The 17,670-nt window shown below is 56.2% G+C and overlaps 2 protein-coding genes across 2 annotated transcripts; both read left to right on the top strand.

The window, feature by feature from the left end:
• Positions 1 to 1,600: 1,600 nt before the first annotated feature.
• On the top strand, positions 1,601 to 4,743 carry LOC135891872 (methylthioribose-1-phosphate isomerase-like). The gene is made up of 6 exons (XM_065419550.1): positions 1,601 to 1,732; positions 2,187 to 2,428; positions 2,506 to 2,675; positions 3,073 to 3,249; positions 4,074 to 4,298; positions 4,457 to 4,743. The coding sequence occupies exons 1-6, from the start codon at positions 1,601 to 1,603 to the stop codon at positions 4,588 to 4,590; spliced, it is 1,080 nt and encodes a 359-aa protein (XP_065275622.1). The 3' UTR covers positions 4,591 to 4,743.
• A 751-nt stretch (positions 4,744 to 5,494) lies between these two features.
• On the top strand, positions 5,495 to 12,044 carry C19H19orf53 (chromosome 19 C19orf53 homolog). Its single transcript, XM_065419572.1, has 3 exons — positions 5,495 to 5,588; positions 6,179 to 6,234; positions 11,130 to 12,044. Exons 1-3 carry the CDS (start codon positions 5,495 to 5,497, stop codon positions 11,271 to 11,273), a joined length of 294 nt encoding a protein of 97 aa, XP_065275644.1. The 3' UTR covers positions 11,274 to 12,044.
• Positions 12,045 to 17,670: the final 5,626 nt, after the last annotated feature.

The raw sequence follows: 17,670 nt of genomic DNA, 5'->3' as shown, positions 1-17,670 counted from the left end.
TTTGGGCTCACTGGATGTTCTGCCAGGCCCTGCTGCCATTCAGAACCTGCCCCAGCGGCTCCTCCTGACTCACTGATACCAGAGCAAACGGGGGGCAGAGGGAGCTTCCCCAGGAGGCCCCGGGCGCCCTCAGAGCTTTGCAGGGGGGGAATAAGGGTATCTGGAATTGGGTGGGGTGATCTCACTGCCCCCAGGGTGTTCTGTATCCCGGCATGCACTGGGGTTAGTGTGCCTCTCTGTATATCCTGGCAAGGTTGCCCTGGGAGCGTGCTTTGCACCCGCCCTTCTGTATCCCGGCATGCACTGGGCGCGTGGTGTGCCCCTCTGTATCCCAGCATGCAGCGGAAGTGACGTTTCTCCCGCCCCTCTGTATCCCGGCATGCACTGGGGCTCTGCCGGATGTGGAGGCCGCCTTATGGCTCAGGGGAAGCAGAAGTTCCAGGCCCAGAAGCCGGGCGGGGGGAAGAAGGCGGCGGTGGCCCAGGGGGTCCAGGGACCCCGGAAGGGAGGTGAGCGGCCTGGGGGCGGGGCCAGGCCTAGCTGACCTCGGGCAGGGCCCCGAGACCACCGGGCACGGCGGGGGGGGAGGTTTGGCGGGGCCCCGGCTCCCGGGCAGTGGGGTCTAGTGGTTAGTGTGGGGGGCTGGGAGCCAGGACTCCTGGGTTCTCTCCCTAGCTCCGGGAGGGCAGGGGGGCTAGTGGTTAGGGCAGGGGGGCTGGGAGCCAGGACTCCTGGGTTCTCTCCCTGGCTCTGGGAGGGCAGGGGGGCTAGTGGTTAGGGCAGGGGGGCTGGGAGCCAGGACTCCTGGGTTCTCTCCCTGGCTCTGGGAGGGGAGTGGGGTCTAGTGGTTAGTGTGGGGGGGCTGGGAGCCAGGACTCCTGGGTTCTCTCCCTGGCTCTGGGAGGGGAGTGGGGTCTAGTGGTTAGTGTGGGGGGCTGGGAGCCAGGACTCCTGGGTTCTCTCCCAGCTCCGGGAGGGCAGGGGGGGTCTAGTGGTTAGAGCTGGGGGCTGGGAGCCAGGACTCTTGGGTTCTCTCCCTAGCTCCGGGAGGGCAGGGGGGCTAGTGGTTAGGGCAGGGGGGCTGGGAGCCAGGACTCCTGGGTTCTCTCCCTGGCTCTGGGAGGGGAGTGGGGTCTAGTGGTTAGTGTGGGGGGGCTGGGAGCCAGGACTCCTGGGTTCTCTCCCTGGCTCTGGGAGGGGAGTGGGGTCTAGTGGTTAGTGTGGGGGGCTGGGAGCCAGGACTCCTGGGTTCTCTCCCAGCTCCGGGAGGGCAGGGGGGGTCTAGTGGTTAGTGTGGGGGGCTGGGAGCCAGGACTCTTGGGTTCTCTCCCAGCTCCGGGAGGGCAGTGGGGTCTAGTGGTTAGGGCTGGGCCTGGCCAGACGCGTGGGGTCTTACGCTGGTCCTGCCGGGTTATAATCCCGGTTTCACAGAGGCAGAGCCCAGCCCGGGACTCGGCGGCGCTAGGGCCGCTGCGCAGCGCGGGTCTCGCTTTAGGACCCAGCCAGCCCCTTTGCGGAGCCCCGTGGCCCAGCTCCGTCCCGGGCTGGCAGCGCCCGAAGCCCGAGTCCCTCCCGGCCGAGCTGCGCCGCCCGCGGGGCCATGAGCCTGGAGGCCCTGCGCTACCGCCGCGGCTCGCTGCGCATCCTCAACCAGCTGCTGCTGCCCCAGCGGAGCCGCTACGAGGAGATCGGCAGCGTGCGCCAGGGCTGGGAGGCCATCCGGGCCATGCAGGTGGGGCGGCACCCCGGGGCGCTGGCAGGCGGCACCCGTGGGGAGAAAGGGGAGCTCAGAGCAGCGGCAGGGCACGGAAGGGAGAAGTGGGTACAGGGCTGGGGCTGGGCGCGGAGCAGGGCTGGATATGGACGGGGTAGGGGCGGAGCAGGGGGGTGCAGGGTCAGGGTTGGATATGAGGGCGTGGGACACAGTGTGGAGCGGTGGGTGGGTGCAGGGCTGGGCACGGAGGGGTGTGGGGCTGGGTATGGAGGGGTGGAGGGGGGGGCACAAGGCTGGATATGGGCATGGAGACATGGGGTGGGGACCGGGTCTGGGGACAGGCCTAGCTGGGCTATTGCTCTGACCTGGGGTGGCAGCTCCTCCCCTGCAGGATCTCTCCACCCCACCCCCTAAAGCTTCCCACATCGTCCTTGGATCCCACTCCACCCTGACAGTGCCCCCTGTCTCCCAGGTGCGGGGTGCCCCTGCCATTGCCATTGTGGGGTGCCTGAGCCTGGCGGTGGAGCTGCACGGTGGGGCCGGCATGGGGCAGGGCAAGGCCAGCCTGGAGACCTTCATCCATGACTCCCTCCGCTACCTGGTGACTGCGCGCCCCACGGCGGTGAACATGGCGCGGGCGGCCGAGGAGCTGGGGGCTTTCGCTTCCCAGGAGGCCCAGCGTGAGGAGGCCACAGCCGAGAGCCTGCGGGAGAGGTGAGAGCCAGGCCCACGGCCCCTTCCCTTCCCCGGGGTCGAGGGAGCCGTGCCCTAACCTTACCCCCACCGCCCAGCGTCATCCAGTGGGCAGAGGCCATGCTAGAGAAGGATCTGCGGGACAACAGGAGCATCGGGGAGCACGGGGCGCGCCACCTGCTCCAGGCGTCACCGCAGGACAAGGTGACGGTGCTGACCCACTGCAACACCGGCTCCCTGGCCACCGCCGGCTATGGCACCGCTCTGGGTATGTGGGGCTGGAGGGGGGGCAATCTGCCCACACCAGGGGGAGCCACATTGCCTGTAAAGATTGGGTTGGAGGAAGAGGGGGGTTCCGCCAGGACTGCGTAGAGTCGGGTCTTATCACTAGACCCCACCCAGAGCCAGAGAACCCAGGAGTCCTGACTTCCAGTTCCCTCTGCTTTAACCACTAGTCCACCCTCCACCCCCCTACTTAGACCCAGGGAGTAGAACCCAGGAGTCCTGACTCCCAACCTTTGTTTTGAGAACTAGACCCCATTCCCCTCCCAGGTCAGGGGAATTCACCCCAGGGGTCCTGCTACCCTGCTGTGACCACTAACCCGCGCTCTCCAACTCACTAACCTCTTGCCCTCACCGTTCACGATCCCCCTCTCGCCTTGCAGGTGTCATCCGCTCTTTGCACGCCCTGGGTTGTCTGGAGCACGTCTACTGCACGGAGACGCGGCCGTACAACCAGGGGGCGCGGCTGACGGCCTACGAGCTGGTATACGAGCATATCCCGGCCACGCTCATTGCGGATAGCATGGTCTCTGTGGCCATGAAGGAGAAGGGCGTGTCGGGTGAGTGAACCCCACCGCCACAGGCACCAGCTGGCCTTTTAGAAGGAGATGTGGAGTTCAGCGAGTGAGCTCTTCAAGGCAGGGGCCATCCTGGAGTCTGGCATGATAGAGCCCTGATCTCAGTCAAGGGCGGGCACCTGCAAAGCGGCAGGATGAAGCCCCGATCTCGGCCAGGGCCTGTGCAGCATCACGCACAATGGTGCCCCGGTCTCGGTCAGAGGGGAGACGTCTGGGCCGTGCCCAGTGCGATGGGGACCCATCTTGGTTGAGTCTTTGGGGTGCACGCTCACAGGAGTCAATACATCAGTAGATCCCTCTCATCCAGCATCATGACACCAACAGGAGCCAGCACCAGCTCTGCCTTGCACATGGCTGACACAGTAACACCTATTTCTCAATGTAGGGCACTTCATCCCCGGAGCTCACAGCACTTTACACAAGTCCGGTGTATTAGTAGCATTGTCCCCCGTCTATGAGGGGGGTGGACGTGCTGAGGCATAGAGAGGGGTGATGGCTTCAGGAATAGAATCCCAGTGTTCTTCCAGCACGGTGCCCTTTCCCCTGGACATCACTGCCTCTCGGAGAATCATGCTGGGTGCTCCATAGAGCTGCTTCGTTGGGGCCCTGTGCAGTCCCTGGGTGGTGCGGGAGGATTGGGGTCTGCCAGCCACAAGGCTGACCAGCAGCAGGGAGGGGGCGGGAGGAGGGGACCGTGATAGGATCTCACTAATACTAAGGTGGCCATCTCAATGCTGACTCCTTGGTGGTCATGTGGCACGGGAATCGCCCCTCCAGGACTTTAAACGTTGCATTCTCTCTCCCAGCTGTCGTTGTGGGAGCCGACCGGGTGGTGGCCAACGGCGACACCGCCAACAAAGTGGGCACCTACCAGCTGGCCATCGCTGCAAAGCATCATGGGATCCCCTTCTACGTGGCGGCCCCTAGCACCTCATGTGACCTGAGCTTGGCAGAAGGGGCTGAAATCGTGATTGAGGAGCGGCCGAGCCAGGAGCTGACGGACGTCAATGGAGTGAGGATCGCAGCGCCAGGTACTGCAGTGGGGGCGCGTCCCCGAACAGTATTGTGGACCAGCGGGCTGTCTTGGTGCAAGAGGAGACAGCGATATTGAGCCAAAGGGGGAATTCTTGGTTGGATATTTATGTCACGTTGCTGAGTGGCTCACAGTGTCTGTTTTTCTCCTGCCAAGGGATTGGTGTTTGGAACCCGGCCTTCGACGTCACGCCGCACGAGCTCATCACTGGGGGCATCATCACGGAGCTTGGTGTCTTCCGCCCTGAAGAGCTCCGAGAGGCCCTCACCCGGGCAGAGAAAGGAGAGTGAACCCCTCGGGCCAATAACTGCCCTGACTCGGGCGGCCAGGGGGTGGAGAGAGACCCGGCTTTCCCTCCGCAGAGAGCAAGACTGTGGGTGGGGGTAATACACCCCCTGCCTGGCTCTGTTTTACACGCTGTTAATAAATCCCCATCGCCTTTGACCACCACCACTTGTCCGCGTGGGGTGATGCCTGTAGCTGTCTAAATTAGCAGGGCTTTAATGAGCTGGGTGTCCTCTACTGGATGGATTCTGACTACCCCCTCCTTCCCTGTGTATCATAGCCCCTCTACTGCCCCAGGAGATTCTCCCTTTGCTCCCGGGGCTGGGCTTTGGGCTCACTGGATGTTCTGAATGGCAGCAGGGCCGGGCAGAACCTGCCCCAGCGGCTCCTCCTGACTCACTGATACCAGAGCAAACGGGGGGCAGAGGGAGCTTCCCCAGGAGGCCCCGGGTGCCCTCAGAGCTTTGCAGGGGGGAATAAGGGTATCTGGAATTGGGTGGGGTGATCTCACTGCCCCCCAGGGTGTTCTGTATCCTGGCATGCACTGTGGTTAGTGTGCCTCTCTATATCCTGGCAAGGTTGCCCGGGGAACGTGTTTTGCACCCGCCCTTCTGTATCCCGGCATGCACTGGGCGCGTGGCGTGCCCCTCTGTATCCCAGCATGCAGCGGAAGTGACGTTTCTCCCCGCCCTTCTGTATCCCGGCATGCACTGGGCGCGCGGCGTGCCCCTCTGTATCCCGGCATGCATCGGAAGTGACGTTTCTCCCGCCCCTCTGTATCCCAGCATGCAGCGGAAGTGACGTTTCTCCCCGCCCTTCTGCATCCCGGCATGCAGCGGAAGTGACGTTTCTCCCGCCCCTCTGTATCCCGGCGTGCACTGGGGCTCTGCCGGCTGTGGAGGCCGAATCATGGCTCAGGGGAAGCAGAAGTTCCAGGCCCAGAAGCCGGGCGGGGGGAAGAAGGCGGCGGTGGCCCAGGGGGTCCGGGGACCCCGGAAGGGAGGTGAGCGGCCTGGGGGCGGGGCCAGACCTAGCTGACCTCGGGCAGGGCCCCGAGACCACCGGGCACGGCGAGGGGGGAGGTTTAGCGGGGCCCCGGCTCCCGGGCGGGGTGGGGGGGGGGAGGTTTAGCGGGGCCCCGGCTCCCGGGCACGGCGGAGATCGGGGGGGGGGAGGTTTAGCGGGGCCCCGGCTCCCGGGCACGGCGGAGATCGGGGGGGGGGAGGTTTAGCGGGGTCCCGGCTCCCGGGCACGGCGGAGATCGGGGGGGGGGAGGTTTAGCGGGGCCCCGGCTCCCGGGCACGGCGGAGATCGGGGGGGGGAGGTTTAGCGGGGCCCTGGCTCCCGGGCACGGCGCGGGGGGGGGTGAGTGACCTGTTAGCCCTCCACACTTCAGAGGACCCCAGCAGCCCCATCCGCCTGCAATCCCCAGGGAGAGGCTGTTACCCCCCTACTCCTCCCCCAGGCCCCTCACAGGAGCTCTCTGGCCCACCGGCTGGGGATCCCCATCCTGGGGCCGTTCAGCTGCTGGCATTAAGTTCTGCTTCCCTGGGTCCAAATGCTTCTCTCCCCTCTCCCATGTCTCTCTTCCAGGCCGGATAATTGCTCCCAAGAAAGCTCGGGTGATCCAGCAGCAGAAACTGAAAAAGGTGAGGTGGGGTGTGAAAAACAAACGGCCCCCACAGCAGTAGCAGCGTTTATAGCTCAGTTTGTTACAGATAGGCCCCCACCAAATTCATGGCCATGAAAAACGCGTCACTGACCATGAAATCTGGTCTTGTGTGTCCCTTTACCCTATACTATACAGATTTCACAGGGGAGACCGGCTTATCTCAAATTGGGGGTCCTCACCCAAAAGGAAGTTGCAGGGGGGTTGCAAAGTTATTTTAGGGGGGTTGCGGTATTGCCAGTTCTACACTACCTTCAGAGCTGGGTGGCCGGAGAGCGGCAGCCGTTGGCCGGGCACCCAGCTCTGAAGGCAGAGCCACCAGCAGCAGCGCAGAAATAAGGGTAGCAGTACCGCACCCCCCCACACAATATCCTTGTGACACCCCCCCCCCCCAAAAAAAACCCTACTTTCTGGGTCAGGATTCCTACAATTATAACAGAATCTGTGAAATTTCAGGGTTAAACTGTTGAAATCATATTTACTATTTTTAAAATCCTATGGCTGTGAAATTGACCAAAATGGACCATGAATTTGGTAGAGACCTAGTTATAGAGCAGGCTTGACCAAACTGCAGTTCATGAGCCACAGTGCAGTTCTTATAGTTAAAGTGCAGGGCTTGCAGAGAAATTTCAGGAAATTTTGTCTTTCTGTATTTAGGCTTTGTTCTGTACAGAGCTGGTGTGCTCGCGATCTCTCTGCATTCTGCAGAATACAGGCTGTGTTTATGGTTCATAAGTTGCATTTGAATAGTTTTTAGGTTTGTGTTAACCCTACGTTAATTTCATGAATGACAATGATATCTTCAAATTGTAAGAAATGCAAGTATGAAGAAGAAAACCGAAGTTTTAAGCCAGAATGGGAGGAAGAGTTTGCATTTACTGTTAAAGGTGGCAAACCTCTGTGCCTTATCTGCAGTGCATCGCTCATTCACTACGAAGCGAGCAACTTGAAACATCACTATGAAACAAATCACAATAACTCATCTAAATACCCTCCTGAATCAGAATTAAGGAAAAACAAGCTAACCGCATTAAAATTACGCCTAAACAGTCAACAGACGCTGCTTTCAGCATTCAGTAAGGAAGCTGACACACCGACTGAAGCTAGTTTTATTATGTCATGGAATATCGCTCGTGCTAAACATCCATATTCTGATGAAGAATATTGTGGAAGTGGTTGCAATTTTAGATCCAAATAACACACAACTTCAACGACTAATAAAACAAATTCCAATTTCATGCCACACTATGGAGACGCGTATCTTCCCAGATCAGTGCTGAACGTTGCAAGCGAGAAGCAAAACGATCTAAAGAATTCTCTAGCATTCAGCCTAGCTCTTGACAAATCCACAGATATACAAGATAAACCCCAACTTGCGATATTTGTTTGCTACGTTTCCGTGGAAGGATAAGATTATTTCTGAGCTTACTCAGACAGTCTTCATCTTCCAGAACAAGTTAAAGCTTCTGCAAAGAGACATAGTGTCAAGAGACTTCAACCACTTTCCCCACCTCAAGAGTAGGGTAAACATATTCCCCGAAATCAAAGTAGAAGATCACAAACTCGAGGAATACAGAGGTAAATTTCAAGGACTGCTTGATGACTTTCTGGCCAGGTTTGAAGACTTGCAGAAGTTAAGATCCTGCTTCGCCTTTCTTGTAACCCCATTCATGGTTGATATGATCAACAATGGCTGTCCAATTCCCAAAACCATGGTTACGGAAACCCTTACTATAGAAATGGAACTCCAGGAGGACCAGGCTCTAAAGATGATGCATAAATCACAGTCTGCAATCGAGTTCTGGAAGCAAGTGCCAGGAACGAAGTATCCTCAACTCAAGAAGACCAGTGTGCGACTCATTCAATTTCCGGCACAACATACTGCTGTGAATCGCTGTACTCCCTGACGAAGTTGGTAAAATCAAAACCTCCTGCAGTCCTTACAAATCAACATCTGACCGAGCTCCTCTGTACCGCCTTGACAACCGGATTTCCAAAGACTTACAGCCTGGATGGAGACCCAAAAGGCCTCTAGCTCTGGCAGTAATTAGCCACGATACAGTAAGTAGGGTGTTAATGTTTAAAAAAATGCACGTGTAAAGTTGTGCGGCTCTCGAGCTTCTGAATATTATTGTATGTGGCTTGGGGGATCAGTAAGTTTGGCCACCCTGGTGTGAAGGTTCTTCGCCAGGAGTAATAGGGCGGCTGCTTGTCAGTTTTACAAAGCTCCAACCTGATCCTTCGGTGTAAACACAGAGCAGCATGTACGTCTACCACACCACCCTACCCAAACAGACTGCACCACTGCACGCGCCAGCGAGGACAAACTGCACGTGACTCAATAGAAGCAGGTCCCTAACCATCAGAGGAGGGAGGTTCTGGATCAGCCTCCCAGTCAGCGCAGTGGGGACAACACCAGAACTAGCTTCGCGATGGAGCTCGGTAAGGGCTGTGAACAGGATGATATGAGGGGGTGGCCTGGGCTAGCGGGAGTTCGACTGGATGTCCTGGGGGACAGGGTCCCTTCCACCCCACATTGGGTGAGAGAGAGAGAGAGAGAGAGAATGAGTCACAGGTGTCAGTCGTGTTGTATGATGTGCGACTGGAAGGTGGAGAAGAGTGGGATAAGAACCTGCGGAGAATAGACGGGATTTAAATTCTGTGTTGTAAATCAAAGCTGATAATTCACTCCAATCTGCTTTATCCACTCCACAAGGGCCATACCTGAACATATCGTGGTGACCAATATATATATTTTTTTCCTCGTTGTTTCCTTGTGCTCATCTGTCAGTCGGCCTGTATCATCTGTTGTCTCTTGCCTTTGATAGTAAATTCTGCGACGGTGAAAATTGTCTGTTCTGTGTTTGTACGTCACTTAGCACAGCGGGGTGCTGGTCTGCGACAGGAGCTCCTAGCCACTACTTTAGTACAGCTAACCAGTAAAAACGAAGGCTGTCGATTTAATCACAGTTAACTCATGCAATTAACTCAAAAAAATTAATTGCGATTTAAAGAAATTCATCGCAGTTTTAATCACACTGTTAAACAATAATAGAATGCCATTTATTTGTTTTTCTACATTTTCAAATATATTGATTTCAATTACAACAGAATACAAAGTGTACAGTGCTCACTTTATATTACTTTTGATTACGAATATTTGCATTGTAAAAACGACTAAATAGTATTTTTCAATTCAACTCATACAAGTACTGTAGTGCAATCTCTTTAGGGTGAAAGTGCAACTTACAAATGTCGATTTTTGTTATATAACTGCACTCAATAACACAACAATGTAAAACTTTAGGGCCTACAAGTCCACTCGGTCCTACTTCTTGTTCAGCCAATCGCTCAGACAAACAAGTTTCTTTACATTTACGGGAGATAATGCTGCCGGCTTCTTATTTACAATGTCACCTGAAAGTGAGAACAGGCGTTTGCATGGCACTTTTGTAGCCGGCATTGCAAGGTATTAAATACCAGATATGCTAAACATTTGTATGCCTCGGCCACTATTCCAGAGGACATGCTTCTGGGCTGATGATGGATTGTTTTAATCGCTTGACAGCCCTAACAAAAACATGACTGGAACCATGCTAGACATGGACATGGGTAATGTTAGCCTGGAACCCTGTGTGGGAACACAATTAGAGTTCTGCTCTCTGTGTGCAGACCATGGTTGTGGAATCTCCATCACTGGAGATTTTTAAGAACAGGTTAGATCAGTGGTTCCCAAACTTTAACAGCCCGCGAACCCCTTTCACTAAATTGTGAAATCTTGTGAACCCCCTCCTAAAAATGAATATTTTCAGGGATTTAAGTTTAAATTTCCTCAGTGTGATGGATGCCCCAACTGCCGGGCCCGGAATCTATGAACCTCTGAAAAATATTTTTAATTGGAACTTTTTTTAACGAACATAGAAAAACCAGAAACCAAAAATGTTTCTGTAAAATGTTTTTTTGGCTTTTGTTTTTAAAAAAAAAATGGTTTCGAATAAAAATAAATTCATTTTTGGTTTTCAAAAATCAGAAAATGTTTCATGAAAACAGTTTTTGAAAATGGACCATTTTTCTGTTTCAGTTTTTTGTAAATTTTTCTTGGGGAATTTTGAAAAAATGTGAAAAAAATTCAAAACTTTCTGTGAAAAATGCTTGGTATTTTTCACCCACCTTTAGTTTCGGGTGAGGTTGTGGCTAGTGGTAACAAGGAGGGCTGTGGTTCTGGCTTTAGATGAGATTTGGCAAATTCCTGGGGTTCGGGCTGCCGGCTCCCCCGCTGACGGGGGCGGGGCTCGGGCTGCCTGCCCCAACTGCCCGGCCCCGCTCTCCCTGGGGCTCAGGCTGCCGGCTCCCCCGCTGACAGGGGAGGGCTCGGGCTGCCAACTCAAACTGCCCGTTCTCCACGAGGCTTGGGCTGCCGGCTCCCCCGCTGACAGGGGAGGGCTCGGGCTGCCTGCTCAAACTGCCCGGCCCCGCTCTCCCTGGGGCTCGGGCTGTCTGCCCTGCAACTGGGTCCCAGCAGAGTCCTCTGGCCGCCATTAATGAAATTTTTCTTTCGAACCCCCTGAAACGTTCTGCGAACCCCCAGGGGTTCGCGAACCCCACTTTGGGAACCACTGGTCTAGATAATACTCGCTCCTGTCAGGCCTGCCGGGGAGTGGACTAGACGACCTCTCGAGGTCCCTTCCAGTGCTGTGATTTCCAAAGGGGTGTCACCTGCTCAGGCAGAGACCTGTTCCGTTGCACTCGTTGGTAAAGTGGTGAAGGGAGGTGGGGGATGGGCAGGGACTAGAGGGCCCCCAGCTCCTCCCCAGGAGGCCCCTGATTAGATGGCTGCTGCTGGGTTAATTTGCCTCACGGCTCCTTCCTCCCCAGACCTTGGAAGTCGGCATCCGGAAGAAGATTGAACACGAGGTGATGATGAAAGCCAGCACCAGCATGGCCAAGAAGCTGACCGTGGTCAAAGCACCAGAGAAGGGAGCCAAGAAGAAGGGCCAGTCCAGCACGTCTCCCCTGTAACCTGAGCTGCTCAGCTTGGAGCCCTGTGTCGGGACGGGGGCCGCTGTGTGTCCCTGAACACAAGCGCTTTTGTAGCTGCCTCCTTGGACTCGTTCTTCCTCCTCTGTCTCCCACGGTTCATATTCCCCCATGGCCTGTTCCATGCCTTGTAGCTGGGGCTGGGGGGTGGCTTAAGCCTACGTGGTTAACCTGCCTCGTGCCAGAAAGGGCACAAGCGAAGCCCGTCTTGTCACCTGGGAGGATGCTGAGGCTGACGGGGCAGGGCAACTCGGTGGTTCTCAGCCAGGCCCCAGGCGAGGGATTCTCTGTCCCTTCCCTACGGCAGGAAAGTGACTGAGGCCTGTGCTCCCTCTGCTGTCTGTAGGTCTCCCACTGCAGAGTCGGGAAGGGTGTTGCCTCGGGCAGGAGCTGGTGCAGCCACGGAAGAGTTAGCGAGAACAGTCTCAAGGCTTTTGTTGGCTGGTGAATTGCTGGCTGTGGGCCCTCTCCTCCCAAGCCCGGGAGCCCCGGTGGACTTTGTGGCAGCACCTAGGAAAACCTGCCTATGTGAATTACGCAACTGGGGCTAAACTCGTTTGCTGTGAGTGGAAGGGGAGCAGCTTGGGCCTGTTGAGATGAGCTGCTGAATCTCATGTTCTCTTACCAGCTCCCTTGACTGACTCCAGCCATGCAGATTGGTCTCTGAAAACGCCTGGGGGAAGGGACGAGCTGCTGGGGTGTCTTCCTGCCCTGACTGTCCTCCGGTGCTTTAATAAAATGTACTGGGGGGAACGTCCTCTCCTGTAACTCCTCTGTTCCACCTCCTTGGGGACTGTAAAATTAGGATAGCTGAAGGCCCCTGCCCTGGGGGCTTGGATACAGGATCCACATGGTCCTTGTGAGCTAACCACCCCCCGAGCCTTCTGTGCTCAGGACAGCGTGGGGGAGGTTCCCCTTGGCTTGGCTAGCAGGGGGTCTATGGTGGATCTGAACATAAGAACGGCCAGACTGGGTCAGACCAAAGGTCCATCTAGCCCAGTATCCGGTCTTCCGACAGTGGCCAATGCCAGGTGCCCCAGAGGGAATGAACAGAACAGGGAATCATCAAGTCATCCATCCCATCGCCCATTCCCAGCTTCTGGCAAACAGGCGAGGGATATCATCCCTATCCATCCTGGCTAATAGCCATTGATAGACCTATTCTCTGTGAACTTATCTAGTTCTTTTTTGAACCCTGTTATAGTCTTGGCCTTCACAACATCCTCTGGCAAGGAGTTGCACAGGTTAACTGTGTGTTGTGAAAAAAACTGCGTTGTGTGAAATCTGGTCCCTGCAGGACTTCCACCCTGTGGGGGATCTGCGTTCGTGATCCCTGTATGGCTCTATCTCATGTCCTCATCTGGCCCCATCACCATGATGTGTGAACACCTCACATGCTGTCTCTGTCAGGCAGGGTGGGGCTAATGCCCTACTTCAGAAGCAGGGGCCCTGCGGTGCAGAGGGGCCGAGATCCAGACCCTCAGAGCAGTTAGGCACCGAACTCCCAGGGAACTCAGTGGGTGCCGAATGCCTCGGAGGAGCTGGGCCTAAGTGACTTGGCCCAGGTCACCCAAGGAGTGCTGTAGCAGAGCTGGGAATGGACCCCAGGGATCCCAATTCCCAGGTTACTGCCCTAACCACTGGGCCGTCCTACCTGCTGTGGCCCTCACCGGGGGAATTAAGGGTACAGTAGAGTCTTCTCCGGGGGGCGTCTTTTGGTAAGGCCGTGCTCTAGCTCGGCCATGCGCTCTGGGCTACTGTGGGGGGGATTCTCCAGCCTGCAGGAGGCTGGGCGGGGTGGGGGTTCTCCGGTTTGTGTTCTGCAGGAGCCTGGGCTGGATGATCGCAATAGCCCCTTCAGCCTTAAACGATGACTGCTCCCGTGTGAATGCCGGCGCTCAAACCTTGGGACACGGATTCGGCGCTACTGAGGCCTGGTCCACACGAAGGCTGTGTCTACACCCCAAGCGATGGCAACGTTTTGCCATTGACATATCGGTATCTGCGCTGGGAGTTCTGGCCACACGCCCCTGGCGCTTTGCGGGCGGGGGGGATTTTCACACCTGTGTTGATTTAACTTTTCCATGTCGATGAGCGCTGTCCCGGTATGCTACGCCAGGAGAGCCAGCGGGCGTGGGCGCTGGCAGAGCTGTGCTGTGTACGGGGCTGGCTTACGAGCGAAACCAGCTACGCTAGGCTCTTCTGCTGGCTGTCGGACAGGGCTCGCACCTCTTCGGGCCCCCGCTGGCCAGAGCTGCAGTGTAGATGTGGCTTGTGCATTTCCTGGTGCTGGCTCCCCCGCCCATGTGCTAGACTGGCTTGTTCTCACTCCAAGGCCCAGCTCAGCTCCTTAACCTGATTAACTCCCATCCATGGAGTGTTTTCGTTTCAGGGGCATGGGGGAGATGATCCTGGCTGCTGGAGGTCATGGGGGGAGGCGTAGTGAGCCAGGGGGGTGGGGGGATGGAGGGAGATAGATCAAAGCATCTTCCCTGGGAGTGGGACAGAGGGATTAGAAGGGGGCAGAATGAATAGAGACTAAAAACACTGGGTCTCAGTGCGATGAATCCTTCACCCCTGCCAGCCTTTGTCACTTGCACGTGCTAACAGCCCAGCGCTGGGAAGGAAGGAGGTTTTCATCTGCTCCTGCTGGACCTGGCCTGGTCTTTGATCGGTTGGAGCCGTGTCAGCCCCCTTCCCTGCGGATAATCAGCTCTGCAGATGGGGCAGGCGGGAGGGGTGATGGGGATGGAGCCCTTTGCAGCAGGAGCTGAAATTCCAATCCCCTCCCCTCTGATACTTCTCCGGGGGCCTGGCTGCAATGTATTTGATGATTCCCACCCAGTTCTCTGGGGAGCAGAGGAGGAAACTCAAGAACAGAGATTAGAAGCAAATTGAGCAAAGTGGCAGGAGTTGGGGATAGAACCCAGGAGTCCTGGCTCCCAGCCCTGCTCTAACCACTGGGCCCCACGCTCAGTTATTTCTTGATGCTCCATCATTTAGCACAGACAATTCCCCACCCGTGCCAAGCCTGTGGGGCATTCAGCAAGGTCCCATCTTTCCTGTGCTAACTCTTCCCGTGTGGGAGGAACCTCCAGGTTCCAGTGGGGATGCAGATTCCAAGTGATCTCCGAAGCCGGCTCTGTTTGAAGTAAGAGGCCTCCAGCAATGGGCTGCCCAGAGAACTGTAGACCTCCAAAGGGAATGGGGATTATCCTGGGCTGGGGGACCCCCCATCAGCCCCCAATTGTCTGCAGGGAACAATGGGGATTCCGCAGGGGCCAGTTCAAGGCTGTTCTGAACGCTGGAAGCAACCGAAAGGAGGGACCCCCATGCTGTCTGCCCCGCTAACCCAGCTCCCAGACCTCACAGCTGGGGGAAGCAGCTTAACCCTCTTTCAGGGGCTTTATTTAGACAGTGGATTTAGCCCTGGCGGAAAGGGCAGGTTAGTGGCTAGGAGAGGAGCACTGGAGCCAGGACTCCTGGGTTCTATTCCTGGCTCCAGGAAGGGAGTGGGGTCTTGTGGCTGCAGCCCCAGCTTCTCATTCTGTAAAGCAGAGATAACGCAGGCCTGTGCCTCCAGGGTTGGTGGATCAATGTTCACCAAGTGCTTTGAGATCCCAAGGTGCCAGAGAAGGGGCAAAAGGCCGTCAGGGTTACTCTAGCCCAGATTCTGCCTCCTTATGCAGCTCACTTCGTCACGGGGTGTTAGTTCCTCCCTGCTGCTAGGAGCCCCCTGCCCCCAGCAGCAGCAAGGGGGTTGGTGGATTTGGTTGAGGTCAGAGCTGGAACCACACTCCCCAGATGCTGAACAGGGAAGGAAGCGGGGGTTGGAGGGGGTGCAGGTGTGAGCAGGATTGCCGGACACCTCAAATGCAAACAGGGCCGCTCAAGGAGATGTTTGTGCACAAGATGTTTCATGGTGGTGAGAGACTCCAGCCTTCCAGCCCTGGAGATTGAGCAGCAGGGCATATCTCCTTTCCCAGGCCCCTGCCCCTTCACTGCAACCTTATCTGCGTCCCTGCCCCTTGCTTGAAGAATGGTCGAGTGGTCAAAGCAAAAGGATGGGAGCCAGGCGATCTGGAATCCGCTCCCAGCTCTAGAAGGTCTGTGGCCTAGTGGTTAGAGGAGATGGAGGAGTCCTGGATTCTATTCCCAGCCCTGCCACTGACTTGCTGGGTGACCTTGAGCAAGTCACTTCCCCCTGTGCCTCACTTTCCCTACCTGTAAAATGGGGCTAATGTTACTGCCCACTGCTTTGCAGGATTGTGAGGCTCCATTCATAATGAGATTCCCCAAGAGAGCTGGGGACACACCAAGGTACTATCATTACTGCCCTTTGGGGAGAGCCGCCATTGGAATGAAGAGTGCCTGGATCCCTTCTTGGCATCCCGGCAGAGAGTGCCGGCTGTGTCACGGCAGGAGCACACCCCTGGCTCTTACAATGGGAGACAACTTCCAACAGCTACTAGTCACACCTGAATCAGGTCTGGGTTTCTGGAGCACACGCCTTAGTTGCATCTGCACGGCAATAGATTAATAACAATCCCTAGTTCCTATCTACCGCTTTTCATCAGCAGCTCTCAAAGCACTTTACAAAGGAGGTCGGCATCATTATCCCCATTTTACAGAGGGGGAAACTGAGGCACATAAAGGCAAAGTGACTTGCCCAACGTCACCCAGTGGCAGAGCCAGAAATAAAACGCTGGTCTCCCAAGTCCCTGACCAGTGAAACCAAGTTGACTTTTAATCATTTTTAGGGGGGGGGGGGGAGTCAGTGGGACAATCACATCATAGCCAATGTCCCCTGTACACAAGTACCTGCTTGTCCAAGAAAGGCACTGACGCTTCCAAATCCTACCTTGAATCTAGGCTGCACTGTGGTTTCTTAACAGGCTCAGACCCAACGAGCATTGAGATTTGGAACAAGTTTTAGCAAGAACTCCTTTGAACAGGGTTCCTGATTATCTGGCTCCTGACTGGGTCTTAGAAATGCAAAATGAGGTGTTTAATACAATGCAAAATTGTATTGCAGTTGGCTACTCTCCTGCAAGCAATCATTAATCATCATTAAGTAATCCAAGTCTGAATTTAAGCTATGACATAGTAAGTGTGAGAGTTCCACACTCATCGCTCGTCCTGTTCATTCAGTCGCACCATGTCAATGAAGGCGGCTAGAGCACTGACCCAGGAGACTTGGGTTCTATTCTTAGCTCTGACTGGGGACCTTGAGTAAGTCACACCACCTCTGTACCTCAGTTTCCCCATCTACAAAAGGAGATCATGATACTGGCCTTTTCTACAAAGCAGGAAGATCTTCTGGTGAGAAGCCAGCTCTTGTTAGATCAGGGATCCCTATCTGCTATAACCTCCCCTGGTAAGGTATGGAAAGGATGGGATAACCAACACCTGAACCCCCAATTGTTACCCCCACCGCAGAGCATGGCGTGGAACTGGCCGTATGTACCCTCTCTCCAGGAAGAGGCAGCGCTCAGATGTCCTGTGGGTGGAGTGGTGACTCTAACTCTGCCTCAGACACCTCCCAATATAAAGTGTGTTGCCCCTCAGGGAAATGGCTACCTGGGCTTCCTAAACTCATTCCGAGTTTCCCTGGGCTTCCCCAAGCACGGGCCTAGTTTCTGCCCTATGCCAGCAGAATCACAAAGAGCCTCCTCTTGTCTGAGCTGAGGAACCTTCTGAACCTACTGAAATGCAGCCACCTCTGGGGAGGGGAGTGACAGCGGATAGTAACAGAGAAAGGGGGGGACACTTGGGCAAACCCCTGCTCTAGGGATGCTGCCCTGCCTCATTGATTAGCATCCCTCCCGCTTTTGTCTTCATAGGCTCTGGATATTATCCATCCCCCCCCCACCCCAAGTCCCGTAAAATTAACCGGAGCCCTTTATAAACAGCAGGCTTTTGGGTCCTTCCACAGGGCAAGGGGATTTGCATGCATTGCTCTGGTTTGCATGGGATGGGAGACAGGTGGGAACGTGCTGCCCTGGGGTGGGAGGTACGTGGTCCTGGGTGGAACCTGCACATGGGGTGGGTGATCTGCTTGCAGCAGGAGGAATAGGGGAGGTGCTTGGCTGGAAGTGGGAACTGCAGCAGAAGGAGGATCCAGGTGGGGCCGAGGGATCCCCTAGTCTGGAAGATGAAGTGTCCATGGTGTGGGGCATGCGGAAGGAGGAGAAACTGGGGGCGGGGTGTACCTGGCTGGGAGACGCGGGGGGGAGAGAGCTGGGGGGTCTCTGGGCTGGGAGACAGAGGGGAGGAGAGAGCTGGGGGGGGTCCCTGGGCTGGGAGACGGAGGGGGGAGGAGCTAGCCTGGGGGGGGGTCCCTGGAAGGGACTGATAGATGAAGGGGGAGGAGCTGGGG

This window comes from Emys orbicularis, chromosome 19 (genome assembly GCF_028017835.1).
Source record: "Emys orbicularis isolate rEmyOrb1 chromosome 19, rEmyOrb1.hap1, whole genome shotgun sequence".
NCBI lineage: Eukaryota > Metazoa > Chordata > Testudines > Emydidae > Emys > Emys orbicularis.
The sequence above is the reverse complement of the archived record's forward strand: the minus strand, read 5'-3'. Positions and strand labels throughout refer to the sequence as shown.

Bases quoted from the DNA above. Each gene is read 5' to 3' on its own strand.
- LOC135891872 (XM_065419550.1), top strand. From the start codon at position 1,601: ATGAGCCTGGAGGCCCTGCGCTACCGCCGCGGCTCGCTGCGCATCCTC. The intron at 2,429-2,505 runs GTGAGAGCCAGG...CCCACCGCCCAG, and splicing joins GCCGAGAGCCTGCGGGAGAG to CGTCATCCAGTGGGCAGAGG. The intron at 2,676-3,072 runs GTATGTGGGGCT...CTCGCCTTGCAG, and splicing joins CGGCTATGGCACCGCTCTGG to GTGTCATCCGCTCTTTGCAC.
- C19H19orf53 (XM_065419572.1), top strand. From the start codon at position 5,495: ATGGCTCAGGGGAAGCAGAAGTTCCAGGCCCAGAAGCCGGGCGGGGGG. The intron at 5,589-6,178 runs GTGAGCGGCCTG...TCTCTCTTCCAG, and splicing joins CCGGGGACCCCGGAAGGGAG to GCCGGATAATTGCTCCCAAG. The intron at 6,235-11,129 runs GTGAGGTGGGGT...CTTCCTCCCCAG, and splicing joins AGCAGCAGAAACTGAAAAAG to ACCTTGGAAGTCGGCATCCG.